Source organism: Aethalodelphis obliquidens, unplaced genomic scaffold (genome assembly GCF_003676395.1).
Source record: "Aethalodelphis obliquidens isolate GAN/ISIS:26980383/991018 unplaced genomic scaffold, ASM367639v1 scaffold11, whole genome shotgun sequence".
In the NCBI taxonomy this organism is placed as follows: Eukaryota; Metazoa; Chordata; class Mammalia; order Artiodactyla; family Delphinidae; genus Aethalodelphis; species Aethalodelphis obliquidens.
This window is the reverse complement of record NW_020837955.1, coordinates 29,242,576-29,270,315: the sequence shown is the minus strand read 5'-3', so window position 1 is coordinate 29,270,315 and position 27,740 is coordinate 29,242,576. Positions and strand designations below refer to the sequence as shown.

General features: G+C 46.0%; 1 protein-coding gene across 1 annotated transcript in view; it reads left to right on the top strand.

The window, feature by feature from the left end:
* Positions 1-27,740, top strand: part of NRAP (nebulin related anchoring protein) — a 75,168-nt gene that overhangs the window by 28,495 nt on the left and 18,933 nt on the right. Inside the window, exons 15-31 of the mRNA XM_027112649.1 lie at positions 3,883-3,981; positions 5,234-5,338; positions 6,613-6,720; positions 6,966-7,067; positions 8,673-8,870; positions 9,476-9,580; positions 11,991-12,093; positions 13,179-13,279; positions 14,434-14,541; positions 16,142-16,453; positions 17,583-17,687; positions 19,777-19,875; positions 21,515-21,619; positions 22,335-22,442; positions 22,962-23,075; positions 24,765-24,962; positions 26,669-26,773. Coding sequence (XP_026968450.1) covers positions 3,883-3,981; positions 5,234-5,338; positions 6,613-6,720; positions 6,966-7,067; positions 8,673-8,870; positions 9,476-9,580; positions 11,991-12,093; positions 13,179-13,279; positions 14,434-14,541; positions 16,142-16,453; positions 17,583-17,687; positions 19,777-19,875; positions 21,515-21,619; positions 22,335-22,442; positions 22,962-23,075; positions 24,765-24,962; positions 26,669-26,773 — 2,175 coding nt within the window. The remainder of the gene's footprint in view (positions 1-3,882; positions 3,982-5,233; positions 5,339-6,612; positions 6,721-6,965; positions 7,068-8,672; positions 8,871-9,475; positions 9,581-11,990; positions 12,094-13,178; positions 13,280-14,433; positions 14,542-16,141; positions 16,454-17,582; positions 17,688-19,776; positions 19,876-21,514; positions 21,620-22,334; positions 22,443-22,961; positions 23,076-24,764; positions 24,963-26,668; positions 26,774-27,740) is intronic.

Here is a 27,740-nt window from a genome sequence, read left to right as displayed (position 1 = left end):
CAGTAGTTGTGGCGCACAGGCTTAGTTGCTCCGCGGCCTGTGGGATCTTCCAGGACCAGGGATCGAATCTGTGTCGCCTTCATTGGCAGGCGGATTCCTAGGGAATCCGAGCCACCAGGGAAGTCCCAGTGGAGTGATTCTTAGGCAGCAAGATGGAAAGAAACAAGATACAACAGTTCAGAGGAGATGGAAGGGACTGAGAAAGGGGAACTCTTTTCTGATAGGAAGTCCATATATACACGTTTGGAAACTCTTAGATTTCCAACATAAGGCGGGGACAACTCTGGTTTCATCTTGAAAATCCTAAGGTTCCATTTCACCTCTTAGAGTCTGGGGACTGTGTGTGCTGCTGGACACATGAAAGTAATTATTCCCTAACAATGATGATTTTTTTTTTAACGTTTTGGAGTGTGGTATGTTTAAGGACCAAAGGGAGTAAACTGAAATAGCTATAAGTTGAGAGGAAATGGTAACATTGACTGAAGTTTTTTCCCCAGGAGTGCTCGGGAAGTATGGGTGGAATAATATGTACCACTAATTTATTACAGCAGTGATTTTATTTATTTATAGTTTGGCTTGTCTCCAATGAAATATGTATAATTAATTACATTTGTTGTTTTCTAATTATAAGAATTTTACTACATGTTTATTACAGAAAATTTAGATAATACAGAAATGTACAAAGAAAAAGGTAAATGTTATCTACTATTTTAAAAGTACATAAGGTGGTTTAGAACTGAGTTGGTATCATGGTTGTCAGTGAAAGTTATCTCCCATCAATCAATAATTTAATGTATCGTTCGACATGTTAATTGGATGCTCAGGGCTACTTTCCTTGACATTCCTTTGGGATCAGCACAGCTTCAGCAGTTGACTTGGGCTTTGCCATTGGTAGATCAGTCTCTGCATCTTTCCCTTTTGCTCAGAGTAGGAGCAGTGTCAGGTTCAGCTGGGCATCTCCAGCGTCTAACAGTTTACAGGACAAAGAAGGCCAGTCATTGGCAAATGATAATTTGATGGATGAAAGGGGCTTATCAAACGTGTGATAAAGCAGGGGATGGGAAGTAGAAGAATATAAAAGGCCTACATTTTGCTTTTCCTTTTCCCAGAAAGTTTGCTCGAGTTGACTTATTCATTTCACCTTAATGAAATTCAAGGTTAAACTCGGCTACCAAAGCCAAGTTTCTCTTCTGGCTGCGTACATTACCTGGGAAACTGGAGGGATCAAGTGCATCTTGTAAAATTTGAATGCCAATTTTCACAGTAGAATTCTAGAAAAAATGCTTCATAGCGCAAACAAAACAGAGCGCTCTACAATTTTGTATTCCCACTATAACATGACTTGCTGTTACGTTTGTCTGTATAAGACAGTGGATCAAACCAGGCACCTGGACTATAGTCAGCTCTCCTGGGGAAGTCGGAGAGGTGAATTAAACTAGACTGGATTAGAAATATTAATTGGAACCAGAAGTAGTTTCCACACTGGCAACCCATGAGCCAGATCCAGGCTGCAGAGGTATTTTGTTTGGCCACACAGTGTTGAAAAAAAATTGGTTTTGAACCAATCTGTAGAAATTGTGAGAGTTCACATAGGGACTGTGGTCCTAGTTCCTGCATGGTAGCCATTGCCTGGCAAGGAGTGGCAGCTGCTTTGATCACCTTCATCTCCTTTATTTTCCCGGCTCCTGTGTGAATTTGAATTTACCACCCTTAATGAAGGGACTTTAGTATTCAGGAAGTTTGGGGAATCCATTTATAAGAAGATTTGTGGTCTCTATTTCTGTCTGGTAGTCTTAAAGGTGATCAAGTAGCTATGAATTTAAATAAACAAGCACAGGTCGGTCCTTCATTAGAGAGCATTCCCTTCAGATGGATTTTATAAACACTAATAGCATTAAAAATGAGACTCTACCCTCAGCAAAGGGACCTTTCAGAAAGTAGACTGAAGCAATGACCAAGCATCCGTGATGTTGCAAAGATATAATTAATCATGCAGAGTGTTAATTATGTCCTGCAGAGGAAAGTAATTGTACTCTGCAACATACTTAATGTAACATTATCAGGAAGGAATGTGCCGTTTAAAAAATATAGTTTTGTGACATTTTATCGTGCATAATTCTGAATTCTAATAGACTCTATTATGAGATGATAATTTTCCCTCTAACTTAATGCATTAGGAAGCTACTGTAGTATAATCTCATTAATGATTAACATTGAAATGACTTCACATTTCCTAGTTTTCTTAAATACCCCATGTCCAAAACTCAGAATGTGCAAAAACTTTTCTCCTTGAATAATTAACTAAAAAGCTTGAAGCAATGCTTCCTTTTTCTCCAAATCCAACAAAAGACTCTGTGGCCCAGTATCTGGAACACTCTGCTTTTCCTAGATCTTGTTCTAGAAGCTAATTTGTAAGTCTTTTTTTTTTTTCTTATTTGTCAGTCAGAATACATTTCCCTCTCTAAACAAAGTTAGCTCTGGCTATAGGGAACACCCGGCCCATCTGCAAGATAACAAGTAACTGTTCCAAGCACACCAGCTTTGGCAAACCACATTTATAGTGTGTAGACTGGGAGCCACGTTGGGAGGCCAACTGCTGGGATTTAAAACCTAACTCTGACACTAGCTGGGTGACCTTGAGCAAGTCACTTCAGGTCTCTGTGCCTGTTTTCATGGTGTGAGGTAGGGATAATAACAGTGCCCACCCACAGAGTGGTTGGGAAGATTAGATGCATCAATATGTGTAAAGCACTTGAAATAGTGCCAGGCGCATAGTAAGTGCTATTTTTTAGCCATAATTATTATTAGCTGATGTTGGGACAGGCAAGAATGGACTGAATACAAGGAAGAGATGCAGTATCAACTGGTCCTTGGGTCTGTTTCACTTGGGTCACTGGGTTTTAAAATATTGAACTATTTTCGAACCCATTATTATAATATTGAACCCATTTTCCAGCATTTAAAAAGTGTAAGAATTTACATAATAATATAGATTTCTGGTTTCTTTGGAGTAATTAGACTGTCTACTCTGAACCCCACTTTGATTCAGGATTGCCATCTCCTACAGCTGAGTGGTAGCTGCTGCCCTTCGCCCCAGTCCCCACCACTCCTTACTACTTCCCCAACAATGAGGCCAAACACTGACTAGTGCCAGCCTAGTGCCATCCAGCTAGTGGTCTGTGACTCACTGGGGTGGGCTGTCACCCAGGGAGGTGACAGCAGTCAGACAGAATGGCAAAGACATCAGAGTCTAGTTTAGACAGACAGAAAACGGTAGGAAAGTACAGTGCTGGCTGCAGTACTACCCCTGTGAGGGCAGAGCCAGCTGCCAGAGTATGGCCAGAGGCAGTAGGTGGAGGTCTGGACAGAGTTGGCAATAGCTAGTGGGGATGCAGGGAAGGGGTATGGAGGTCTTAGGCAGAAGCTAGGCCTAAAGGAGCTGCCACACGGTGTGGGATACTGGGAGAGGCCCTGGGCTTTGGACAATTAAACAGAGTCATGAAGACCATGCATGGGGTGTTTGATGGTGATCTGAATGCTACAAACAGAGCGAAAGCCTAGTTGACTAAAGGGCCTAGCCGGGAGCCTGTAGGTTTTAAAATACCTTTCTCTGATTTAACGATGTGGATGAACACATTTTCCTCCGTTCACCAGCCATTTAGTTGACCTCTTTTATGAGCTGCCTGTTCAAGTCACTCAGTCCTCAGTGGACTGTTTTTCCATCTGTTGGCTTGGAGTGTCTTTTGGTCTCCAAATGGAATCTGATTCTTTCTCTGCTGATTTGAGAATCATGGCTCTGTAGGGCTGAGCGGGAGGGAGCTAAGTAAATCTTAGAGAAAAGTACAAATGACTTCTTGTGTCTCTTTGCCTCTTTTTACCCAGGTCAACTACAGGCAAAGCATTGACAAGCTGAAGTACAGCTCTGTGACCAACACCCCTCAGATTGTTCAAGCCAAAATCAATGCCCAGCAACTGAGTCATGTAAGTGACCTGCCCCTGCCCAGCTGGATATGGGGGACTTGTAATTGCTTTGCAGGGTCTGGATATCTGGTTCCCCAAAGATTTGACTTTCATTGATGGTGACACGTGTCCTATTACAACCATGAGATGACTCTCTTTGATTTAAATGTTTTATTATACAAAATTTCAAATACATTCAAAAGTAGAAAGAATATCATAATGAATAACCAGGTACCCATCACTCAGCTCAACTACTATTAACTCATGGCCAGTCTTGCTTCTATATGCCCATCCACTTCCCCCCTCCATATTATTTTGAAGAAAATTCTAAGTATTGTATAATTTAATCTATAAATATTTTAGTATGAATCTCTAAAAGATAAAAATAATTTAAAATGTATTTATACAATTTTAATATATCACACCAAAAAACTAACAATTCTTAACATCACCAACGTCCAGGTGGCATTCAGCATTCCAATTGTCTCATAAGGTTATAATTGTTTTTTACAGTTTGTCTGAATCAGGCTCCAAATAAGGTCCACACTTTGTGATTGGTTGATGTGTCTTCAAGACTCTTTTCATCTTGAAGTTTTCCTCTTTATCACTTTTCTTTTCTTGCAAGTTGTTTGTTGAAGAACTTGAACTGTTTGTCCTATAACACTTCCCACATCTGAGCTTTGCTGACTGCATCCCATTGTGGACTTCATGTATTCCTCTGGCCTCCAAATGCCTGTAACATAGTGGTTGGATCTATAGGTTTGATCAGGTTCAGGTTTAATTTGGGGGCAAGACTGCTTCTCAGATGATGCTGTGTTCTTCCACTGAGAATCATATAATGTCTGGTTGGCTGTTCTTGTGTGTGATTTAAGATGACTTTTTTCCAATGGGGGCAGGCATTAGATAATTACTCTTTGAGTATCTACCCTGCACATAGCAAGAGGTTCAGAACTGCCCCAAGTTAAAAAAATAAGTTTCATACCCTCAAGTGCTTCAGAGAACAGTGGGTGAGGTAGCCACAGGGAAATCTTTTGCAAACTTATAACTTTGAGCATGCCTTTGAGTTGTCTGACTTTTCATTTGGTCTTCAATCTGTTAATTTAAAACACTCCTAAAATTACAGGCTTCCTTGTAAAAGGCCTTTTCCGGAAACTCCTTCTCGGCTACAGGCCTACAAAAAGAAAGTGAAAAAGAGAGTGTTCTCTCCAAAGTTCTCCTTCTGCCCATGTAAAAACCATGCAGTTACCCTGCAGGTTTATTTTCAATCCAACAGGTGAATTACCGTGCTGACTATGAGAAAAATAAGTTGAATTACACATTGCCACAGGATGTACCTCAGCTGGTGAAGGCCAGAACCAATGCCGAATTGTTTAGTGAGGTAAGCAGGCAGCATCGGTGAGATCGTGGTGAGGGTTACGCACAGACGTGGAAATGAAGATGCAAGGATGGTCCAGCAAAACAGGGACCAGGGGCTATTCTGTCCATGGAGAGGTTCATCAGAGGCGCCCATCAGGTTATAATTTTGAATTTTGCTGTCTCATGGCATGTGGTAGTTCACGGGGCTCAATGGATCATAGCAATTGAATTCTCACTGTATATGCACATGTATGATGTGTGCTGGGACACACACACACACACACACCTCATCATCAGTATCATCATCATGCTGATGACTTCTAGCTGGTGCTTTGCTGTGTGGGTAAAATTTAAGTTTTAAGAAAACCCATCTTAATACCAGATGCTTCCGGGAGTCACAACTAGGCTGTGATTAGGCTTCTCATTCTAGATGGGATTCGTAGGGCAGGAGAACGTAAAAAGGAACTAACCTTGGATGGGGAGAGATCAGTTAGGAGTTTGGGATTAACATATATACACACGACTATATATAGGATAGGCAAACAGTAGGGGCCTACTGTATAGCACAGGGAACTGTACTCAATATCTTGTAATAACCCAAAATGGAAAAGAATACACACACACACACACACACACACACACCTAAATCACTTTTCTGTACACTTGAAACTGGCACAACATCGTAAATTAATTATACTTCAATAAAACAAAATAAATAAGAAGGAATAACCTTTTCCATATGCTTATTCTGTGCTGGGCATTGGGATAGGCACTTTACATATGGAATTATTCAGTTGTTATAACCCCTTGGAGGCATTTACTACAGAGACACAGTTGGTGGCCTGGGCTTTGGTATCAGATAGAGAGAGTCAGGTGTTACTACCATGGCAATAGTAATAACTTACATCCGTGTTGCACCTTACGTGCTTAGGTTATCTGTTTTCGTGTATACAATTTATTCTCACAGCCACCCTGAGACAGATAATATAATATTGTTTTTTCAAATGGTAAACTGAGGCCCAAAGAGGTAAAGTGATTTGTCCAAGGTCACATGATCAGGAAACAACAGCACTAGGATGAACCCATGGGTCTTCTCTTTGCCCCCTCCCACTGCCCTGCATGACCCTATAGTGAGGGAATGAACTGTGTTAATAATTGATGTTATCACTTTGATAACAGCCAAAATTCTGGTCTGTAAACAGAAGAAGACTTTGTTATTGAAAAAACAAAATTCTGTTCAACTTTTGGCAGGACTCTGGATAGCGACTCCCATTCACCTGCGTTCTTGTTTGTCAGGTTAAGTACAAAGAAGGCTGGGAGAAGACAAAGGGGAAGGGATTTGAGATGAAGCTGGATGCCATGTCTCTGCTGGCCGCCAAAGCCTCCGGAGAGCTTGCTAGCAACGTAGGTTTTCTCTCATTAACTCAGAAATGCATAAGAAATTGTTCCGGTGAAACGTCAGTGGTCCCGCAGAAAAAAATAATGACTGTTAACATTGTAAACATCGCTATACTTTAATCTTCCACTGGGTTCGAGAAAGACTGGGAGGTGTTTTTTTAGATTTGTTCCCCTTGCACTTGTTAAACCACAGCCCCTTCCTTAGATGGCAAAGTTTCTCTCTCACAGTCGACTTTCCTCTTTCTCTCAAGATTAAATACAAAGAAGATTATGAAAAAGCAAAAGGCAAAGTCCTGGGAACTACAGACACGAGGCTTCTGCACTCCCTGCAGGTTGCCAAGATGAGCAGTGAGGTAAATGCTTTTCTACCCCCCAAAGCTTCACTTAGAGTTGTGCTGCTCTGAAAGTTTTCCCCCAGCCTGCTTCACTGGAGACTGTTATTTTTTCCACTTCCACTTATAATTTCTTTCCTGGCTTACATGAGAAGTGTTTTCTCTTTCTTTATTTTGGCAAAGGATACTGTTCTTTTAAAGTAGATGAGAAGCATGTGGTCGGGGACCGTCATCTACTGTTCACGGTACAAGACGATGGGCCACATCTATTCACTCTGCGGGTGTTTACTAAACAACCACTCTGCGTGAGATACGGTGTGAGACACTGGGGCCGTAAGAACAAACAGCACATAACTGCTTCCTCCCTAATGGAGCTTAATTCTACTGGGAGAGTTAGACAGGAGGCATCCTGTTTATGGAGGTGATGTCCTGGATGAATCCTCTCGTCCGAACACACACGATATTCAAAATGTTTAGCCACCAACTGGGGCATCCAGGCTCCAACCACTCAGAATGACACTGCTTGTAAACAACTGTAATGGCTGGAGGTTAACCTTGGTAAATGTCACTTACCAGAAGGCTTTGGGGAAGGAAAGTTCTGCCAGAAGGGCAGACTTGGTTTCTAATTAAGACTTCGTTGTCAATGCCAAACAGGCAGAAAGGAAGCACGGGCATTGGTTTTCTGCTTTACGAGGGCCTGCTCTACGCTGTGAGGTCAGCTTATGCCGCTCTGATGATGCAGTCAGATATAATTACCTAATGAGTCATGAAGGACCCAGGGCTTGAAATAGAATAAGAGTGTTGGCGTCTGGGTCACCAGTGTGGTCGTGCCTACAGAATGTGCATAGGCATGAAGCATTTGGCTTCAGTTTAGACAGAGAACAAATTGGTATTTCCCATTTGCAGTTGGAGCAAATGGGGCCAAAAAGGATGGACTTGCCCAAAGTCATATAGTAGTCCGTGGTAGTGGTGGAGGAGTGGAGAATTAGACCCTAGAACTCTTACTTACTGGCACCGTGCTGCTTCTGCTGTACTACCTTTCCTCACCATCACACCATCACCATACCACCATCATTATCACCATATCACCAGAAACACCATCACCACCATCATCACACCATCCATCCTCATTGCTAACATTTATCAAGTGTTTGCTCTATGCCATCCCTGCGCTAAGTGGGTTTGAGCTACTCTTTTGTTTACTTATCACAATAGCCCTCCAAGGAAAAGGAGCCATTAGCGAGGTAATGTGACTTTCTAGAGGTCATCGAGCTGACAAAGGGCTGATCAGATTTGAACTCAAGCTTGGCTGGCCCTGGAGCCCAAGCTTTGTTATTTTGCCTCTTAAAGTTTCTACAGAAACCACGGGTAGAGCGTTCTCTTCCTGGAGCAACTAAGGAAAAAGAGTTAGGAGGCATTCCTCCCAGAGACAAAGTAGTGTGAGACCTCAGTTTCCAGGTGCCACCACCTTACAGAGCCAAGACTTGGGTCACGTCCTTTGGACAGACAGGTGCCATTGTCCAGAGTGCCAGTTCCTCATGGAAACCTGGCCTGCTTTCCGGTGTTTTCACATCACTCCTGCCAAGGCAGGCTTCACGTAACACAGCGTGTTTTGGTGCGTTCAAGGTTGAATACAAGAAAGGCTTCGAAAAGAGTAAGACCCACTTTCACCTGCCCATGGACATGGTCAACATGAGGCACGCTAAGAAGGCCCAAGCTCTGGCCAGTGACCGGGGCTACAGGAAGAAACTGCATGGATACACCGTGCTGCCTGAAGATATGAAGACTTGCTGGGCCAAGAAAGCCTATGGGCTGCAGAGTGAGGTGAGCCCTGGCCCTTTGCCAGTTCTCCCCACGCATCTCTTGCAACTGGATACAGTGACAATTTCAGAGTGATTTAGAACCTGTGCATGAGTCTATTAGGTGACTCAGAGGACTAAGAAGAATTTCTGGAGATGTGCCAGGCCCAGGGAGGATGGATGGGGAGGTAGAGATAGAGAATGAGTCAAGACAGTGGAGACTAGAGGGTGGAGGATTGGGGCTCAGAGCTATTGCGAAAGTCAAGATGTGTCGGTAACGGGATGAGCAAAGAGGAAGCAAGTGTTGAAAATGGTAAATCTGGTAAATGTTGAAAAGTACATCTGGGAAGCGTAGCAGGTTGGCAGATAAGATCCTTAGGCAAAAAGTCTGAAAATCCCTCTTTTTGGTAAGGCAGTGAGGTGTTTCAGAGTTAAGGTAGAACAGCCTCTTCTGATTACAAGGTGAGCCAGTGGCTTCACCCCCAAGCAGAGTTCTGCCGGTCTATAACGGAGCGGAGAGCAGCTCTTCCACAGAGACAGATACAGGATCGAGGGCTTTCCTAACTCGCCCGTTAACTTTGCCCCATCCGCATCCACGTGTCTGATTAGAGCTTGGTTTTTCTCTTGCAGCTGCAGTACAAGGCCGACCTCTCGTGGATGAAAGGCGTTGGGTGGCTGACGGAAGGCAGCCTCACTTTGGAGCAGGCCAAGAAGGCTGGGCAGCTGGTCAGCGAGGTAACCTGAGCCCAGGCCCCCAGCTTCTAGTCTCTCTCAGCCCAAGTCACCACCAAGAGAGCCACCTTTCCCTCTGATTCCTCCCCCATCCCCAGGCTTATTTTGAGTGAGACTCAGAAGAGCACGTCTTCATTTTGCATGCATAGCACACCCTGAACTAACTTTCATACCCTTAAGCTTCCCGGGGAGGCATTTGTAAGAAGCCAACTAAAAGTAGGAGTTGGATCCAAAGCCTCCTTCAGAACGGTTGTGATATACAGTTAGTCACGTAGGAAACACGTTTATTGTGTAAGAAGTGTGTGATTCCTTCTGAATCAGAGAATCTGGTGTTTGGAGGTCGGCATTCTCATGGTGCGTGTGCCTTAAACTCACTGCAGACTTCGGGCAAGTCACTCAACACTGCCGATCCTCTTTCTCTCTTATAAAAATGAGAACGTTGGAAAGGATGCTCTACAAAGTCCCCGTGGCTCCAAGCCTGTGCTTCTCTTTATACCGTGTAGAGCTGGCGTTGGCAGCAGGCAGAGGAGGACTTTTGAAGGACATTTCGTTTGGAAATGGGACTATTGTGGGAGCTCTGTTTGGGATCTTCAAAGGGGTTTCTTATTTCGGTGCCAGGAAGGCTGGGTCGGCATTTCTCTCGCATAAGGTAATAATAGTGACGATAACAGCTGCCATTTATGGACTGGTAATAATTATGTACCCACTGCTATCATTCATTGATGACTTGGAGTGTATCGCATACCTACTGTTCATTTGTTGCTCACATTTACTATTGCTATGTGAGTAGACACTAGTAGTATTCTATTAATATCCCCATTTTACATTTGCGAAAGGTGAGAGACAAAACCGCATTTCAGTAAGTGGCAGGGCTGGGATCTGTACCCAGTATTTTGGTCCAATGCCCCAGCTCTGGACTATTAAACAAAATTGAATCCCCCAAACACGTTTTGTAATTTATTCTCATTTTTCAACTGTACTCATCCTTCTCTCAGACAGAAACACATTGAAAGTTAGAGTGCATAAATAAGGAGGGTTCTCATTACTTAACTTCTCTGAGACCAACTGAAATCCAGGTGGAGCAAGCCGAACCCCATTTGACTTGGATGGGGTGCAGTAAGGGGACCTTCTGCCTTAGGAATGCCCATTCCTGTCTCACTTCCTATACTGACTAATTTTCATGCTCCTCAAGGGGCAAGAAGGTATCATTTCCTTTGCCTTTTTCATGTCCCTGCTCTGCCCTGGGCAGAGTGGGTTCTTGGTACCTCCCTACACACTTAGGATTTGACCAATGCAGAGGCTGGGATGCCCGGGAATTTCCAGCCATGGGAGGGGCACTGTGACTTCCTTCAATTACGTAGGGAAGGAGTTTTCCCATTCAACACACTGGAATGAGAAAGAAAAAGTACAAGTCTCTTTGGAATATTTTTTGCAGATTCATTTTTTTCCCGAAGGGAAGAAATTTTGGAGTTTTCCATATTCCAATCCCTATTTTGGGTTTGACTAGTATCGACAACCCTCTTGCTGACAGCACTGGGGGCTCTGCTCGTCTCTGATCTCCCTACCACGTGTTCCATAAGCCATTCTCAGCAGCCTCCTTTCCCATCAACTCTGGCAACTCCAACGGAAAAGCCAGAGGAACCAGCCTCCGGGAGGGACAAGAAGTCCCCGTGGGGGGACAGAATTAGCACATTCAAATTTTGCCAGTTGCATGGTGGCTGTGAGATGGCAACACGATGAAGACAAGCCCAGTGATCTGGAACACGGAGAGCTGGGAGGGCAAATCCCACCTTGCCACCCACCTGCTGAATGTGACTCTTGGCGTTGCCCTTCGTTAGAGCTGATACTTCCTGGGTCATCCTGACGGCACCGTGAATAACAGTGATGGCGAGCATAGTGAACACTTACTCTGCCCAGGGACTCGACTCGTGGCAAGTGTGGCATGGAAGCCTCCGCACCACCCCCAGTGAAGCAGCTTCTATTGTTTTCCACACTGTACAGTCCAAGCCTGAGTGGCTCAGGTGATTCAGTGATGTGCCCAAGGCCGTGAAGCCGAATAGGTAGAGGGGAGATTTGGACCTTGGGATTCATGGTTGTAAAGTCCAAGTTCCCTCCACCTCGCTCTCCTATGTCAGATCTAGGTTTATAAAACGGCTCCATCCCAGGGCTCGTGGTAACATACAGCGTTCACAGAAGGGAAAATTCCAGTCCCCATTCAGTAGTAGCAACTCAAACAAGCTCACCAGGGCTGGAAGTCTCAGGTGTGCATGGTCCTCTTTAAGCTATAGGACCAGCCGGAGCATCCCCCCTGGGGAAATGCTTGGGTCACAGAAGGTATGCGTGTGTATGCATGTGTGTGATGGTGGGGACAGCCCGATCCTAATGCTATGGGGTCCCTTTTCTTTGGAAACAGAAAAACTACAGGCAGAGGGTGGACGAGCTGAAGTTTACCAGTGTGGCCGACAGTTCCCAGATGGAGCACGCCAAGAGGAGCCAGGAACTGCAGAGTGGGGTGAGTCCCAGGCTGCCCTTTCTCCACCGGGCTGCTGTGTCATGGGCCTGGGAACCTCTGGGGACAGCAGCGGGTGCTGCCCATGCACGATCCAGGGACCGAAGAGCCTTTCCTTTAAATAGGCTGGACCCAGCTCTCTATGGGCTTCCAGGCCTCCCTGCCTCACCCACTACACTTCTCCTCTGGTTGTTAAGGGCAGATGTCAACTGACATTATTCCTTTTCAGCTTTCAGTCTTTCCTAGTTCCTTCTTTCTTTCTCCTTCTTTTCTCTCTTATCAAAGACTCCATAATTCTGGAGCCAGGAGAGAGGAGGATAACATTTGCTTGTGGGATGTGTGCATTTCATGCCCACTTGAGCTCAAATGTGGAAGGTGGGACAACGAAACACCACATGTTATTTACATGTTAGTGGTCAACGGCCGAACAGGTGTAGCTGCTACCATCTGGCCAGGACATTCCTACCTTTCCTTCCTAGAGGTCCAGGTACACCTGCCAGAAAGCACGCAGTCAGCATAGTTCAGAGTCAGCGGAAAGCCACTGCATGGAAACTCAAGCTGGGGAGCGGGAGTGGAAGAGAGAAAGAGCAGGAGTGATATGGTTTCCACAGAGGACATGTTCACTCATGTTGCCTTTTTGGTTACTGTTCACTTTCCAGGTGTCAGTACCTGTGGAAACATTAGGTTTGATTATGGGGTGCAGGTGACAGGGGATGCTTCTTATTTTTCCCACCTGGGGAGTCTGTGCTCATCTGAGCCCTCAGGTGGGTTACTTTTTGTGGCCATGGACACTGTGGATGGGGACAGCTTGGGGAAGTCGATGCCTCCTCAAGGGAAAGGTGTGAAAACGAAAACCTTAGAGGAGGTCTCAGGTTGACGCCCCGGCTACATTCTCCTCCCAGCCCCTCACCGCTGCTGCTCCTTCCTGCATCACCTCTTCTGCGTTAAGCCTCGCTTCCTGCACGCTGCCAGCAGCATCAGGTCTGGTTGGTCTGGTAATGGACTTTGCACGTAAGACACAGGGAGCTGAGCGGCCAGCCACCTCCTCCCTTGCCTCCTGCTTCTGACCCGGTGCTCTCTCCCTACAGGCAGTCTACAAAGCAGGGCACGAGCAGTCTGTCCATCAGTACAGCATCAGCAAAGACGAGCCTCTCTTCCTACGGGCCCAAGCCAACGCCGCCAATCTCAGTGAGGTACAGCCAGAGGGAGTGAGCAGCCCAGGGCTCTGCTTCCCCGCGTGTAGGCGCCTGGTCCACAGAACCCACTGGCCATGTCGGTGTGTCTGTGTTAGCTGAGGCTGCATACGTCTGGTCATCGTAAACAGCTCGTGACCAGTATCTTAGGGGGAGGGAAGACCAGCCTCTGGTAGGAATGAGCTGGTGGGAGATTTGAACCACTGACTCTAGGATGGGGTAGGAGGAAGTGGTTATTCCGGGACTGGGGTTAAAACAGCGTTAAGAGGGGAGTAAATAAGAGCTCAGACATTAGCTTCAAACTGCCTGGGTTTGATCCTTGTTTCTAACACTTACTAGGTGTGCAAGCTTAACCAGTTTCTTCTCTCTTGGTTGTCCCAAATGGGACATGAGGGCACTCCTAGTCTCCTCGACATTAGGTCGCCTTGAGGCTTCAGCGAGCTGATATATGCAAAACACTCAGAGGAGCGCTCACAGGGCAGTTAGTTGTTCCTTAGACACGAAAGCTTGCACAGTTCCAGCTTTCCTTCTCTGTCTTCTAAGGAGGGGCCTTTCTTGGCTCTTCTGCTTGGCTCCCAGGTCTTTAGGGTCCCGATCCGAGGAATGGGTAGAGGGGAGAATTAGAAGGAGCAACAGAAGCTAAACTGATTCACACAAAGAAATGGAGGGAGGCTTCCAGAAGAAAGAACTTGAAATCTGGAGGTGGGAGGCAGGACAAACAATGGGAGGAACAAAGAAAAGACCCACATGGACTAGAGGCTGGGCTCGGAAAGGAAAAGGGGTGCAGCTGGAGCAGCTGCTGGGCTGGTGGGGTGTGTGGACAGAGATGGAGAAGAGAATTTTCAGACATGCTGCTGTGTGTTGTGCAATGTTATTCCACCCGTGACAAGTCATTAAGACTTCCATGAAGACGCCTAGTATTTTCCAAGTCTTCTGGAGTTCCATGTCTGCCTCTTTTGGCCAAAGCCCTATGTGGCAAGAGGCCTTAAGGCAGGAACAAGAAGGCCTGGTTGTATTCCAGTTACAGGCTTCTCTGGCTCTCAGGGTTTCTACAGAAGGATGTAATAGGTGTTTGCCTCTTGGAGAGGTCATTGAAGAGTCTAAGCGAAGCCCTCTCACATGAGGATGATCTCTTTTCTCCTAAATCCCCTTAGAAACTGTATAAGAGCAACTGGGAAAAGCAGAAGGTGAAAGGGTTTGAGCTGCGTCTTGACTCCTTGGCCTTCCTGGCAGCCAAAGCCAAGAGGGACCTGGCCAGCGAGGTAAGCCAGTCCCCAGCTTGTGCTCGACACCACGGATCCTGACATTTACATCTGGGAGAGTCTGAAAGTGTCCTGGCAGGTTTTCAGTCTCTCTGAGCCTCAGGGTTCTAACGTGTAAGATGTAGATAAATATGACCACCTTGCAGTGAGATAATCGTTGAAGTGTCTGGTACACTGCCTGCTGCACACTGGCTTTTGGTAAGTCGTAACTGTTATTATGAGCAGTAGTAGTGTGAGTGGTAATCCAAATCACTCATTTTACAGATAAGCTGATGCCCAGAGACATTCCATGACTTTCTAAGGTTGTAGAGGCCTGCTGATGGTTAAGAGTACAGGCTCTGGTGTCGGATAGACTTGGGATAAAATCCCAACTCCATCACCTACCAGTTTGTGATTTGGGGCAGGTTGTTTAACCTTTCAAAATCTCAGTTAACTCATGGGTAAATTGGTAATTGCAAAATGGTTATGAGGAAATGAAATGAATTGAGGTATATTAAGTGTTCTGTAGTCCAGTGCTGTCTGTTATGAGTCTGATGTGAGACGAGGAGCCTAGGACAGAATGTAAGTCAAACTCTGCTTCCTTCATCGAGAAAGTCTTGCTTCCAAAAAAACCCCCAATATATATGCATGTATATATATTCTGTATCTATTGTGTGTGTATATATATATATATATATATAGAGTACATGTATATACAGAAAATATATCCGTAAATGTATATAGATATCAGCTGAACTAAACAGTGGCTTGGCAATGTGGTTGATTTCCGTTATGACACAAGCCCCTTATCTTATCAACTAGTAACATTTTACAAACCAGCACTTGTCTTCAGATGCACTCTGAGTGACACAGATTTATACCATGCCTGGCTCATCGTAAGTGTTCAATAAATTGTGGCAGATATTAATACCGTTGTTCTTGCTGGCAGATTTGAGAGTAGAGCCCAAGTCTCCTGATGGCCACGGTAATGATGATGTTGAAATGATGCCACACACCAGTATTCTGTTACAGTTTTCAAAGCATTTCTATATTTATTCTTTTTTCGGATCCTCATTACTTTTGGCCTAGTGCTTTTTCAGGCCAATGTGCTCCCTTTTGCTCCCCATAACTCCTAAATATTTATATGTACCTCAGTTGTCTTTAATTTGAGCTTCTTTCTGAAACAGCAGTTGTATTTTAGATATTCCGTGTATTTTTCATTTTGTGATGACTTTCTCTTTATAATATTCTCACTGTTACCAAAAAAGATTATAAAGTGGCTTTCATGAAAGCAACAGGCCACTTAAAAATAAACCCAGAAATACATAGAGACAAGATAGAATTTCACCAGGAAATTAAGAAGACTGTTCTATAGCTGAACTTTCAGTTTAGCTCTGAGCTTCCTGGCAGTCCAGGTGTAAAAGGAAATAATGAGTAGTAACATTTTTTTTCACTCTTTGATCAAAGGAAATACATCAGTTGTTCTAAGGAGGCAAGCTTTCTATGACACTAATTCTGATAGGATTCTCTTGTATGGCTTTGCTCTAACTTTCTTGCATGGCTTGATACTTAATTCCTTTAGGAGATGCTAATGTACCCCTGCTCTCTTCCTCTCATTTAGGTGAAGTACAAGGAGAACTATGAAAAGTCCAGAGGGAAACTCATTGGGGCTAAGGGTGCCCAGGGGGATTCGCAAATTAGCCACTCATTGCAAATGTCCAAGCTGCAGAGTGAACTGGAGTACAAGAAGGGATTTGAGGACACCAAATCCCAGTGCCACGTCCCCCTGGACATGATCCACCTCGTGCATGCCCGCAAGGCTCAGCACTTAGCCACAGACATAGGCTACAAGACGGCATCCCATCACTTTACAGCTTTGCCCACAGACATGAAGGTGGAATGGGCCAAGAAGGCTTACGGTTTACAGAGTGATGTAAGCTCTGTGTGTGGATTTATGTGTGTGTGTGCTGGTGTTGGTGCCAGGGTTTTCCCAAACCCTTCAGGATGTCGTTTATTCCCTGAGATACCTGTTTCTGGGTCCCTAAGTGGAAACATTTTAGCTTCCTAGTGCTTTAACTTTTACTCAAACTGTGTCTATTTTAGATTCTATACTACCCCTAAAAATCATACAGTTACTCCTTTCTTCTTGGAATTCTGATCTACGTATGTTTTCCGTATTTCTTTTTCTTGCAGGGCGGTGGCGACAGTGGGGTGGGAGGCATGTATTTGTGACCTTAACTGTGGCCTGCTCTGGGAGAGCATCCCTGGTACTCATTCTAATGTTGGTAGTCCCATTTTTAGAAAGGGCACCTTGCTAGTCGTCAACAACCCTCTCCCCTTTCTCGTTATATTCTTTCATCTTCGGTTGACTCTTGCAAGAGAAAGTGGGTGAACCGAACAGGCAGGTCAGTTGCAACCAGACTGTCACACGTGGGCGTGGGGTGGAGGCAGCGCAGACACACCCTTCCAGGTAGAGCTCTTTCCGGATCGAGAGGTGATATGCTAGTTTTAGAGACGTGTCCACTTAAATGGCTTTCCATTAAAAGTACTCCTTCAATGGCAAGGGAGAAAATGAGAACTACCCCCCGCCCTGCACCGAGCTTCCTAAGAAGGAACTGGCACTGTGGGAAGCCTCGAATGTCTTGTGATATTCCCTCAAATAGCTCCCCACCTGGGTTCTGTTGTGAATTCTCATTTTCTTCTCCCCTGCATGTCATTTTAAACAAGAGACCAGGCAAAGCAGACAACGAGGACGGCCTTCTTCCGGAGGCCTGCGTGGCCTGTAATGAGGGATGCGGCTCATTTGGCTCCTGCGGCCCCACCCCCAATAGTGTCGGGCGGGGCCCAAGCTGCTGGCAGCGGGGCGGCTCCAATTAAGCGGGAAGTTAATTTACATTTTGGAGCCCTACCTGTGACGGTGCAGAAATAGATAAGACAAAAGTGGCATCTAATTTGACTCAGCTGGCACCAGGGCGACATTGGGGAGCTGTTAACAGCCCTTTAAGTGTCCGCACACCAACAATGGCCTGCCTTTTTTTTTTCTTTCCTTTCTCCTTTGTCAGAACCAATACAGGGCAGATGTGAAGTGGATGAAAGGCACGGGCTGGGTCGCCACCGGGTCATTAAACGTGGAGCAGGCGAAGAAGGCAGGAGCACTCATTAGCGAGGTGAGATTCCCTGACAGCGTGCAGCAGGCCTGGCTGCATTAGGCGTGCGGCATTTCTGTATAAAATTAAAATAATTTCCACTCAAAAGGCAAAGAAGAAGGCAAAGCTACATGAAAGGCCTCAAAACCCAGACTAAGGCTGGTAATTAGAGGGAAACTACATACCAAACACACCCCAGTAGGGGCCCAGAGAGCCCGGGCCAAAACAAAGTGGGTGACAAATGATATTATGAATAATAATGACAATCAAACAGAGCTCAATTGCTACCCAGCAACGTACCTTTTTAATGAAGCAACACGGGACCGATGATAAAAAGATACATTTATTGCACCTGGAAAGCCCTTTTGTGACTTCACGCACATTTTCTCCCTTTCTTTCTGCAGCAGGCAGTGTAAACAGTTTTTGAATATTCATGTGGTGTCGAACACGTGACACGGTTCTGGTTCTGTTTTGTTGGAGGGTCTCATTTCTATTTGAATCTCACTCCCGTCTACTTGCGGCCAACCTCGCTGGACCCGAAGGCTTATGAAAGGAGCCCTTTCCTCGCATTTTAGGGCAGTATCCCTGAGCAGATCTTATAAAGATTAGATCAGGGTTTCTCAACCTTGGCCCTGTGGACATTTTGATAATTCTGTGCGGTGGGGCTGTCCTGGGCCAGTGGGATGTTTGGCAGCATCCCTGGCCTCTACGCACTAGATGCTAATGGTACCGTTTCCCATTATACCCATCACTTAGACTTCGAGATGATTCCTTCATGCATCAAAGTCTGGCATCCAAGGGATCTTTTTGGAACCATTTGTCCCACGGTGGTCTTAATCTTCTACCACATTTTGCAAACTTATTCAACAGATTGGCTTATCTTCCGAGCTTTATACTTAGTCCTCAAACTTCAGGAAGGCAAGACATCTTCCAGCAACTTTTCCCAACCATCTCATTCCAGCTTGGCACATGTCCAGTTTAGTGTCAAATTGGATTGGCCTCTAAATTTTCAGACAGAATGCCAGGCACCGTGAAAGAGCCACAGATGCACACACACCTGTCATTTAAAGCAGGAGTTAGCAAACCTTTTTTTGTAAAGGACCTGATGGTAGATATTTTTCATTTTGTGGGCCACACTGCTTCTGTTGTAACTGCTTACCTCTACCATTGTAGCATGATGCAGCCATAGACAATACGTAAGTGAACGGGCATGACTCTGTTCTAATAAATCTTTGTTTACAAAAACAGTTGATGGGTCAAATTCAGCGGGATATTGAATTGTCTTCTTAAGACAACCCAGTATACAAATATCCAACCCAATAAATAAGGAAGTGTTTCTAAAATAATTGATTGGAGAAAAGATATACTTCATAATCCCATTAAGGTAGCCACTGTTTTCAGTCTACTGGAACTGTAATTAAAAAAAAAAAAAGGAATGAATTGAAGCATAATTTTCAGAATACTTCAAAATTGGGTATCTAGGACTTTGTTAGCATTTGAATTTCTTGTAATTTTTTTTTTGTTTTACTCAGTCTGTTTCAAACTGTATGATGACTCCTTTCAATAATAGCACCCTTTTTCTTATAACACTTATAGAATTATTGTGTATGTCAACTGAACCGGTTTCTAAAGTGATTAGATAATGTACAGTCACTGACTTAAATGCAAGGGTTTTGACTCTGGTAATCTCTGCCCAGTTCTTTTGTGGAAGGAAAATGGAAAGCTTCAACTGATCAATGTAACTGTGAGTGTCCTTTCTTGCTTGGGAGACCCGAACTAAAATATGTAAACAACTGCAAGACAGTATTTGAAGGCTATATAAAAAAGCCTTTACTAAGTGTGTATCCTCTAGTATTTTACTGGTATAACCTAATTTTGAGATGTTTTCTTTGCACCAGGTAGAAATACTTTAATGTTAATTGACACAAGGTTATTCTTAAATTGAAACAAATATTAACCTGAAGGCACCTAGGATATAAAGATGGAGGAAGCCGAATAATAATTATGTTCACAAATTCACTCTAATCTCAAGCAACCTATGATTTTCTCTTTCAAATGGCATGAAAGAACAGCACAAAATTCACAGCTTTGATCTTTTTCTGCTCAACAGAAGAAGTACCGTCAGCATCCAGATGCTTTGAAGTTTACCAGTATTAAAGACACTCCGGAGATGGTCCAGGCCAGAATTAGTTACACCCAAGCAGTGGATGTAAGCGATAATGTATATACATTACGACTCTAAGAGTGGGCTCTTCTTTCAACCCTGCGATTGAAGCCCAGGGGTTCTTGGCTTGCTCCTTCTGTTGTTCTAAGGATGAAGGAGCTTCTTATCCTTTGTTGAGGGCTCACCTTAGTGGCGGGGCCTCCTCATCAGGATGTAGATGGGTGTTACCGCTGCTCTTAGGATACCAAGGAGGGCTCCACCACCCCACTGCCCCATGCTTTCACTCCTCCCCATTTGCACGTCTCCAGGATTTGTCTGTGGTCGAGGTCTTTTCCCCTCTCCTTTTGTTTCGAAGCACTGTTTTCGGACATGGGACTTCTGGGCGAAATTCTTGGTAATTATAACACCTAGGAATTAGAATGCGTAGGGCTTCTTGGGACACACGGCAGGAATTCTTGCTTTCGGAATTCTCCCAAAGACTTTGAAAAGGATTTGGGTCTGATTTATGTACATTAGACTAACTCTCGAGCCATTTCCCATACTCCCTTTATAAAATGAAGCCGAGATCTGGCCTTTTGCCCTCTCAGCGCAGGGTTCCTCGTAAACTAGACGGAATGATGAGGTCCTCTAAAAATTCATGTTAAGACATGGATTAGCCCTGGGCGGCTGATTCTACTGAGAGGGGCCCCCAGGTCATTGCGCAGGGTGGACGTGCCTTTTAAATATCTTCAGACCATTTAACTTGCCATGGGGGAAATTGACAAAACTTGGTGGGGAGGGCTTTCAAAATGTCTCCCTTGCTTCCCCATTGAACAAATTATTCCTGTTGGCCCTTATTCGACAGGCATTCTGAGATGGCTTGAGTGCCCGTCAGAATATGTTATGGGATGATTTACGAACTTACGGGTTTAGAAATGTATAATTTCTTGACCATCACCCCTTCAGAAGCAGATTTAATTCTGAGAAACACAGATGGTCAAACAAGAACTTTTGTATGGAAAAAAAAAAAAAAGAAAATAGCTGCTTTTTTCCTTATCCTAACCAACTCTAGGGGGCACTGCTGTGATACGTAGAAACTTGGACACATCTAATAAGATTTGGGATGGAAAAGCCTGGTTTAGAAACTTTCTCTGGTGGCAGATGCCAACTCCACGTGTCATTGCTAACTACTAGAATTATCATAAGCCCAGATAAGAGTTCTAGATGAAGAGCGCCCCAGACCCACCCAGGAAACGTTTATTAGCACAAGATTCCTTGAGGTGGCGGGATGGTAGGAGGGTAGAAGGTCCAGAGAAAAGCTCGCCTGTGGAAGAGCCATTTTCTCTTGTGCCTGCTGAATTTTGATGTCCTTTCTTAGCTTATAGTTAATAACGAAATTACTAGATGTTAACCAGCCATCATTTTCTCATCTGACACCCGTCTCAGCAGTGTGCTACAAGTGGAGTATTAACTGAGAGGGAAGTTTCAGCCTGTCATGTTCTGGGCTGGGAACTAGAACTCCGGAGGGAATGAAGTGCATGTCACCGCGCTTAGCTGTACGAGCCAGGGAGAGGCAGGGCGCCCAAGATCTTGTCTCTGTGCGGAGGTGGCAGCTGCAGTGCCCTTGTCTCCTGGAGTGTAACTTGGCTGACGGCTGTATGGGGGAGGCTTCTGGGTTTAATGCAAAACCTCTCTCCATCCACAGAGGTTATACAGGGAACAAGGAGAAAACATAAAGCATCATTACACACAGACAGCGGATCTCCCGGAAGTCCTGCTGGCCAAGCTGAATGCCATGAATATCAGTGAGGTGAGGCTGATGGAGGAGGGGGGGCTGGTTTTAATTACTGGAGGTTCAGGGACCTGCACAGTTGTACTGCATCCCATGCTCAGAAGCGTCCTGTTCTTCCACACTTGGTTTAATGCTCTGCTGTCACCATGTTGAAATTAGTTGAGATTTCTGAACAAGGGGCCCTATGTTTTCCTTTGCACTGGGCCCTGCAAATTATGTAGCTGGTCCTGCAGAAGATTCAAGCTCATTGATAAAGATGAGACTAGGAAAACTTCCTGAGTGCAAAGGACATTTGTACTGAGGGGCTGGAATATGGGAGCATCGGAATATAGACATCCAGCCAAAGAGAGACTTGGGAGACTTAACTCTTCCCTTCTGTCATCCCTATCCGCACCCGCTTTCCTCTTCTTCAGTAGAGACAGTCGTTCATCTTTATTCTCCATCAAGAGCTGTGCCCACGCAGCCTCATGCCTCCTTCTTCCCATCAACTGCTGCTCAGAGCGATCTGGTTCTGACTCCAAAGCTCTTGGTTTTTAAACCCACCCCCATGGCTCTCCCCTCCAGGGGTGGACATAGGCAGGATCCAACTCTTTGTTGGTTTTTGCTAAGCCATAGTGATCTCTCACTGGGGGAAAAAAACTCCACAAGAAACCAGATTCTCGTTTTGATAATGGGAGTTCAGGAAACCACCAGGTCACGGGAGGGTCTTTATTGGTGCACATCTTCTCGACAGACGCGTTACAAGGAATCCTGGAGCAAACTTCGAGACGGTGGCTATAAACTGAGATTGGATGCCATTCCGTTCCAGGCGGCAAAGGCTTCTGGTGAAATCATAAGTGATGTAAGCCTCCACCTCCATTCCTAGGACAATGTTGAATCCTCACCAATTTTTATTCCCTTTGCCCCTAACCCCTGCCTTCTTTTGCCTGTGGATAACATCCTCTGCTCTCCCAACTGACTGTGAGAAGGAACATGCCTTACAACAACAGCAAAAATCCCCCAGCCAGGGTACAAAGCTGATGCTGGACTGTAAATATGGACCCCCGGCAGATGAAATGCACCCTCCACCAAGCGCTTTCCTAAAGCAAGTCCACGTGAAGAGACTGTTAACAATGTACCCACCTTCCTCCAGTGTGGGCGGCCCAAGCGCTCTCATGTCCTGCCATTTCATATCCCAGCCCTTTAGTCATTGGGAGGCTTGCATATGAAAGAATAGGCCTTTTGACGACTCCCGCGCCTTTTCTTTTAACTCACCCAGTTACTGTCAAAAGAACAAAACATTTTCACCCAATACCCACCTCTTCCATTCCGTGTCCCTTGTCCTCGAGCTGTTACTCTCTCCCGCTCTCTTTCCCTTTAGTACAAATACAAAGAGGCATTTGAGAAAATGAAAGGGCAGATGCTCGGCTCCCGGAGCTTGGAAGATGATATCAGCCTTGCGCATTCAGTGTACGCGAGCTCTCTGCAGAGCCAAGTAAGTGGGAGAGAACGCAGTGGAGCCGGGGGCCCCCCACCTAATGACGCACAGCCGGCAGATATCCTGTGTCCTTCCGGTTGAGGGTATTGGCTCTGTCCTAGCTAGCTAGGTGGCGTGGTCAGGTCCCTTGGCCCCTCTGGGTTTCAGCTTCTTCCTCAGTCAAGTGAGAGATAGGACTACTTGACCCCTTAGCTCCCTTCCAGGCTGGACATTCTAGGGTTTTGACCAGTGACCACACATGGGGGCCTGTGGGCTGGATTTGGACTGCAGAGGTGTTCTGTTGGGTCTGCAGAGCGAATTAATTGCAAACCTTGCCAAACGGAAAACTTTACGTAAAAGTTTTAGACTTCTGTGCAGAAGCCAGACCTGGATTCCTCAAGGCTACTGTTGAAGTTGATTACTGAGAGCCCCATTTAGAAGGGATCTGTACTCTCCTAGTCATGCAGCCAACCCCTCCTCCCCACCCCCCTCCTTCACTCATTTATGCTACCTGTCTGGTCTCTGGTGGCATCTGAGTTTGCACCCCTTGATTTGATCCCCTGGATGCTGGCACATGTGTGTGTACGGTACCTCCTTGCCCATACGTGAGTTGGCTAATGGCTGTGATGAAATCGAATATGTGTCCAACATGTAGCAGAGGACTAAACATTTTACACGCAGTGTCTCATTTAATCATCAACTTATTTCTAGGAGCATCACTTGTTCATCCTGGTTACTGATAAGGAAACCTAGACTCTGAGTGTCTCAATCCCTTGCCCAAGGTCAGCTTGCAAGGGCCAGACTAGAACGTGCAGCTAGCTCGCCATCGCATGCTCTTTCCACAGTTTCACACGTTCTCGTCTCTTTTGTTCCCTGCCTCAGTTTCCCTGTTTCTAACACTTCTCTCCGCTTTCGGTACTGGGGTGGGATTGGACATGAATTGTCCCTGGCTGTATGCTGGGGTGGGGAGGGTGCGCGGAGGTGGGGGTCGGAGGTTAGGGACAAGTGGCTGGAGCTTGGAGGACAGTGGGAAGGGTGGAGGAAGAGGCGGCGCTTGCGCATCTGACTCCCCAGAAAGCCCAGAGTGAGCTTTGTGGACCTTCAAACGCTCCTCCGAGGACTGGGGCAGAGCTTGAGGTCTGGAAATGGGCCTCTCCCTTCCTCCCTCAGGATGCATGTTGGGCTCTTGGGAATACCCACCCCTCAGAACTGGCTTTTCAAGCATCTGCCCACTGCTCCTGGCTCCCAGATTTACTGGGATGTCATCTGATGTCTGAAGAAGCTCTCCGTTACCTAGCATGAGAGGAGAACCCCTGGTGTCTCAGTCTGAACTTGAGAGGGTGATGGGGAGAAAGCGTGTGGAGCAGGCGGCGGCTTAGCCGTGTGTCTTCTTGCCTCTGGAAAATGGGAAGATCTAAGGACTTGAGCAAGGGAACCACTGACATTATATCTGTCCCTTGAACTTCCGTATTTTCCCCAAGTAGGGGAACCATGGGCCTTGATCATCCAAGAGCTGGAGACGGTGAGTGGCAGGACCTGGAGACGAGCCCTGCTTGTTAAGCCAGTCGCTGCAAGAAAGGAGCCCTGGCCCTGCCAGGAAAGCCTCCTGGGCTCACCTGGGACAATCACTTCGCATTGCTCTCCCTCATGGTCCTGATGCAAATGGCGGCTTTGAAATAGCTGCTATTGATCTGTCTGCCCATCTAGGTGAATTACAGGAAAGACTTTGAACACTCAAAGGCACAGTTCCATCTGCCATTGGACATGGTAACACTGGTGCACGCCAAGAAGGCTCAGACCCTGGCCAGCGACCAGGACTACAGACACCCACTCCCCCAGCATACGTCCTTGGCCGAGGACCTGAGGCTCAGCTGTGCCAAGAAAGCTCACAGGTTGCAGAGTGAGGTAAGGGGACCGGGCCTCTCTCTCCAGGCTCTTTTCCTCTTAAATCTGACCGTGAGGCAGTGACCCACAAACTGCTGGTGGCTCAGTGGGGCTTCCGGAGATGAGGAATCCCGTACCTGGGTTTCCTTTTAAAGCACCTGCCCTGCTTGTTCCTGCCTAGCTCTTCATAAGCACAATTGCACAGATCTATTAACAGCAACGACAGCAGTCTATTGAGTACTTCTGCTGAATTCCGAGCATTGTGTTTTCAGGCATTATCTCATTTAACCCTCCAAATGACCCTATATTGGTACTCTTTATCCCCATTTTACAGAGAAGCTAGAGTGAGTCTCAAAGAAGTTAAATAGCTCGTGCAAGATCATAAAACTATAAATGAGAAAGTGGGTGCTGGGACTCGGATGGTGTCCAAGGAAGATGCTTTCAAGGCTTATGGTTTTGCATGTTCAAGACTTGCCAACGGTGTTGCCTCTGGCCCCAGCTTGAGCTGGGGGTTCTTCTTGGCACGTCATATGTTCCCGGGCCACCCAACTTCGGAAGAGGCCTGAGATCTGCTGGGAGAGTTGCTCAGAGCCCCTTTGGAACTGACCCACTTCAGGCAGAGGAGAGTTTGGGCAGAGGGCAGGGAAATAAGGGTCCCAGAGACCCCTTCCTGAGTCCTCCCAAGGAGTCTTGGAGGCCTTCACGCCCCCCCCCACCCCAATGAGGGCATTTCTAGCTCATGCCACCTGTTTTCTGAAGCAGGCAGGCCCGGGAGCGTTGGGAAGTGTGGGAGGATTTCCTCACTCCCAAGGAGATACAGAATGTGTCTTCCCAACAGGCAGCAGCATCCTTTTTGGTACTCGCCTCATCTCCCAGCTTGCCACCACGTTTCCATGCCGGGAGATTTGCAAGTAACGGACCTCTGCTGGAAACTAAAACAGTCCCCCCAGAACCCTCTTTCTGGTTTGGCAGGGCCTGAGAGCTGAGCGGTGCTCAGATCTGGGTTACTGTTGTCCACTGGAATTTTCCGCCTGTGTACAGCATTTACTAAGTGACATAAACTGTCAGGAACCCGACAGCAGGTGGAGGAACGAGGGAGCAGCCACGCTTAACTCAGGGGCCCGTTTGTCACTTGAGCAGAGCCCTGGCTTCCCCTGCCTCTCGTTGCCATAGCAATTGGAAGGCGGCACGCACCGGGGCGCCTCGGTGGCCGAAGGGGAGTGAACTTGGGGCTCCCCTTAAACTGTCAACCCAGGCCCCTCAGGTACACACACCGCCTCCACCCACACAGACTCGGGCCTTTGCCAGATTATTCTGGATTCATTTACTAGTTCTTTCTTAACGCATGATTAATTAATGCCGCCTTCTGCTGCTGGGTTTTGTTTTGAAGACCCATTAAACCATTTCCACATTTGCCCCAAGACAGCTGACTTTCTAACCACAATCCGCTCCAGCGTTTATTTTTTGATAGCCCACATTAAAATAAAAATCCGCCAAGCATCCCTCTAACAGCTACGGAGACAAGTGACAGCAGAATTATTTTCTTCTGACCTACATTTTTGTCTCCCTAATGAGCATTTAAGTAAGAAGCGTGTGTGTATTTGCTGAGTGTGATGTATCTGGAGACACTGCCTTGGCCTTGAGTTCTGATTATGATGCTGTCTGTCGTGGGTCCTTCCTCATTCTGCGAGCCTGGCTTTTCTGATTCCTCGTGTTGTTCCTTGTAGAATTTGTACCGGTCGGACCTGAACTTCATGCGAGGCGTTGCCTGTGTCATTCCAGGCACGTTAGACATTGAAGGGAGAAAGAGAGCATCTGAACTCATCAGTGAGGTAACCAGAGACCAGGACGGGTTGGGGGTGTCAAGTATATTCCATGGTAGAGGTTACACAACAATCTGTTTGTTTCTTACTAAAGCCAGTTAGATGCTACACTGTTAGCAGTGGCAGCTCACCCAGCCTCTCTCCTTACTCCCTTCTCCATTCAGACTGGATGCCGTTTAAGATAGCTTTGCAGATCTCGAGCCAGTTCCTATATTAACATATAAGAATTATTTGCTGGATCCTAAGATGTACTTTCCTAGGGTCCCTTTGAAGAGTGGCTTGTGGTACAATGAAAAGAGGGCGGGCTTTGGAGACACATGTAGTGACTGAAATTGCAGGCCAGTACTCATTTGCTGTGTGACCTCAAGCCAGTCACCTGCCCTCTCTGAGCCTCAACCTCTTAATCAGTCAAATGGGAATGCTCAGACCTCTCTCATTTAGTTTTTGTGAGGGTCAGCACTAATCTAAGCCCTGGGCTTCTCTGGCGGCTGTATATGAAATGGTGGCTATAAGCTTGGTGATAACTTCTTGGTAAATTACCGAAGTCTGGAATTCTAAGCTCTTTGAACTCCTGAGGAATCTTGCCCACCCCTGGGAGGGCTCTGGGATTTCCATTCACGGCAGATAGGCATAATGGAAGGCACTGCAAGCAAAAGGCGATCAGCGTCCAGCCTGGGTGCCTCAGAATGGCTTAGGCATTGATTAGAAGCTCTGAGCAAGCGGAATTGGCCTCACTGTGGGAGTTGAGATTTAATTTTGTGCTTTGCTTTTCCAATGAAATCACTAAAGCGAGTGGTTTCTAAACCTCATGGTGCATCGGAATCCCCTTTGGAACTTAAACAAAGTACAGAGCCCACTGACGATTTACTGAATTCCATCCCCTGGAGTGGCATACAGGCATGTGGATTATTTTAAGCTGCACGGTTGTTTCTGGTACCCCCCCAAAGCTGAGGAGCCCAGGGTTTCCAGCGAGCAA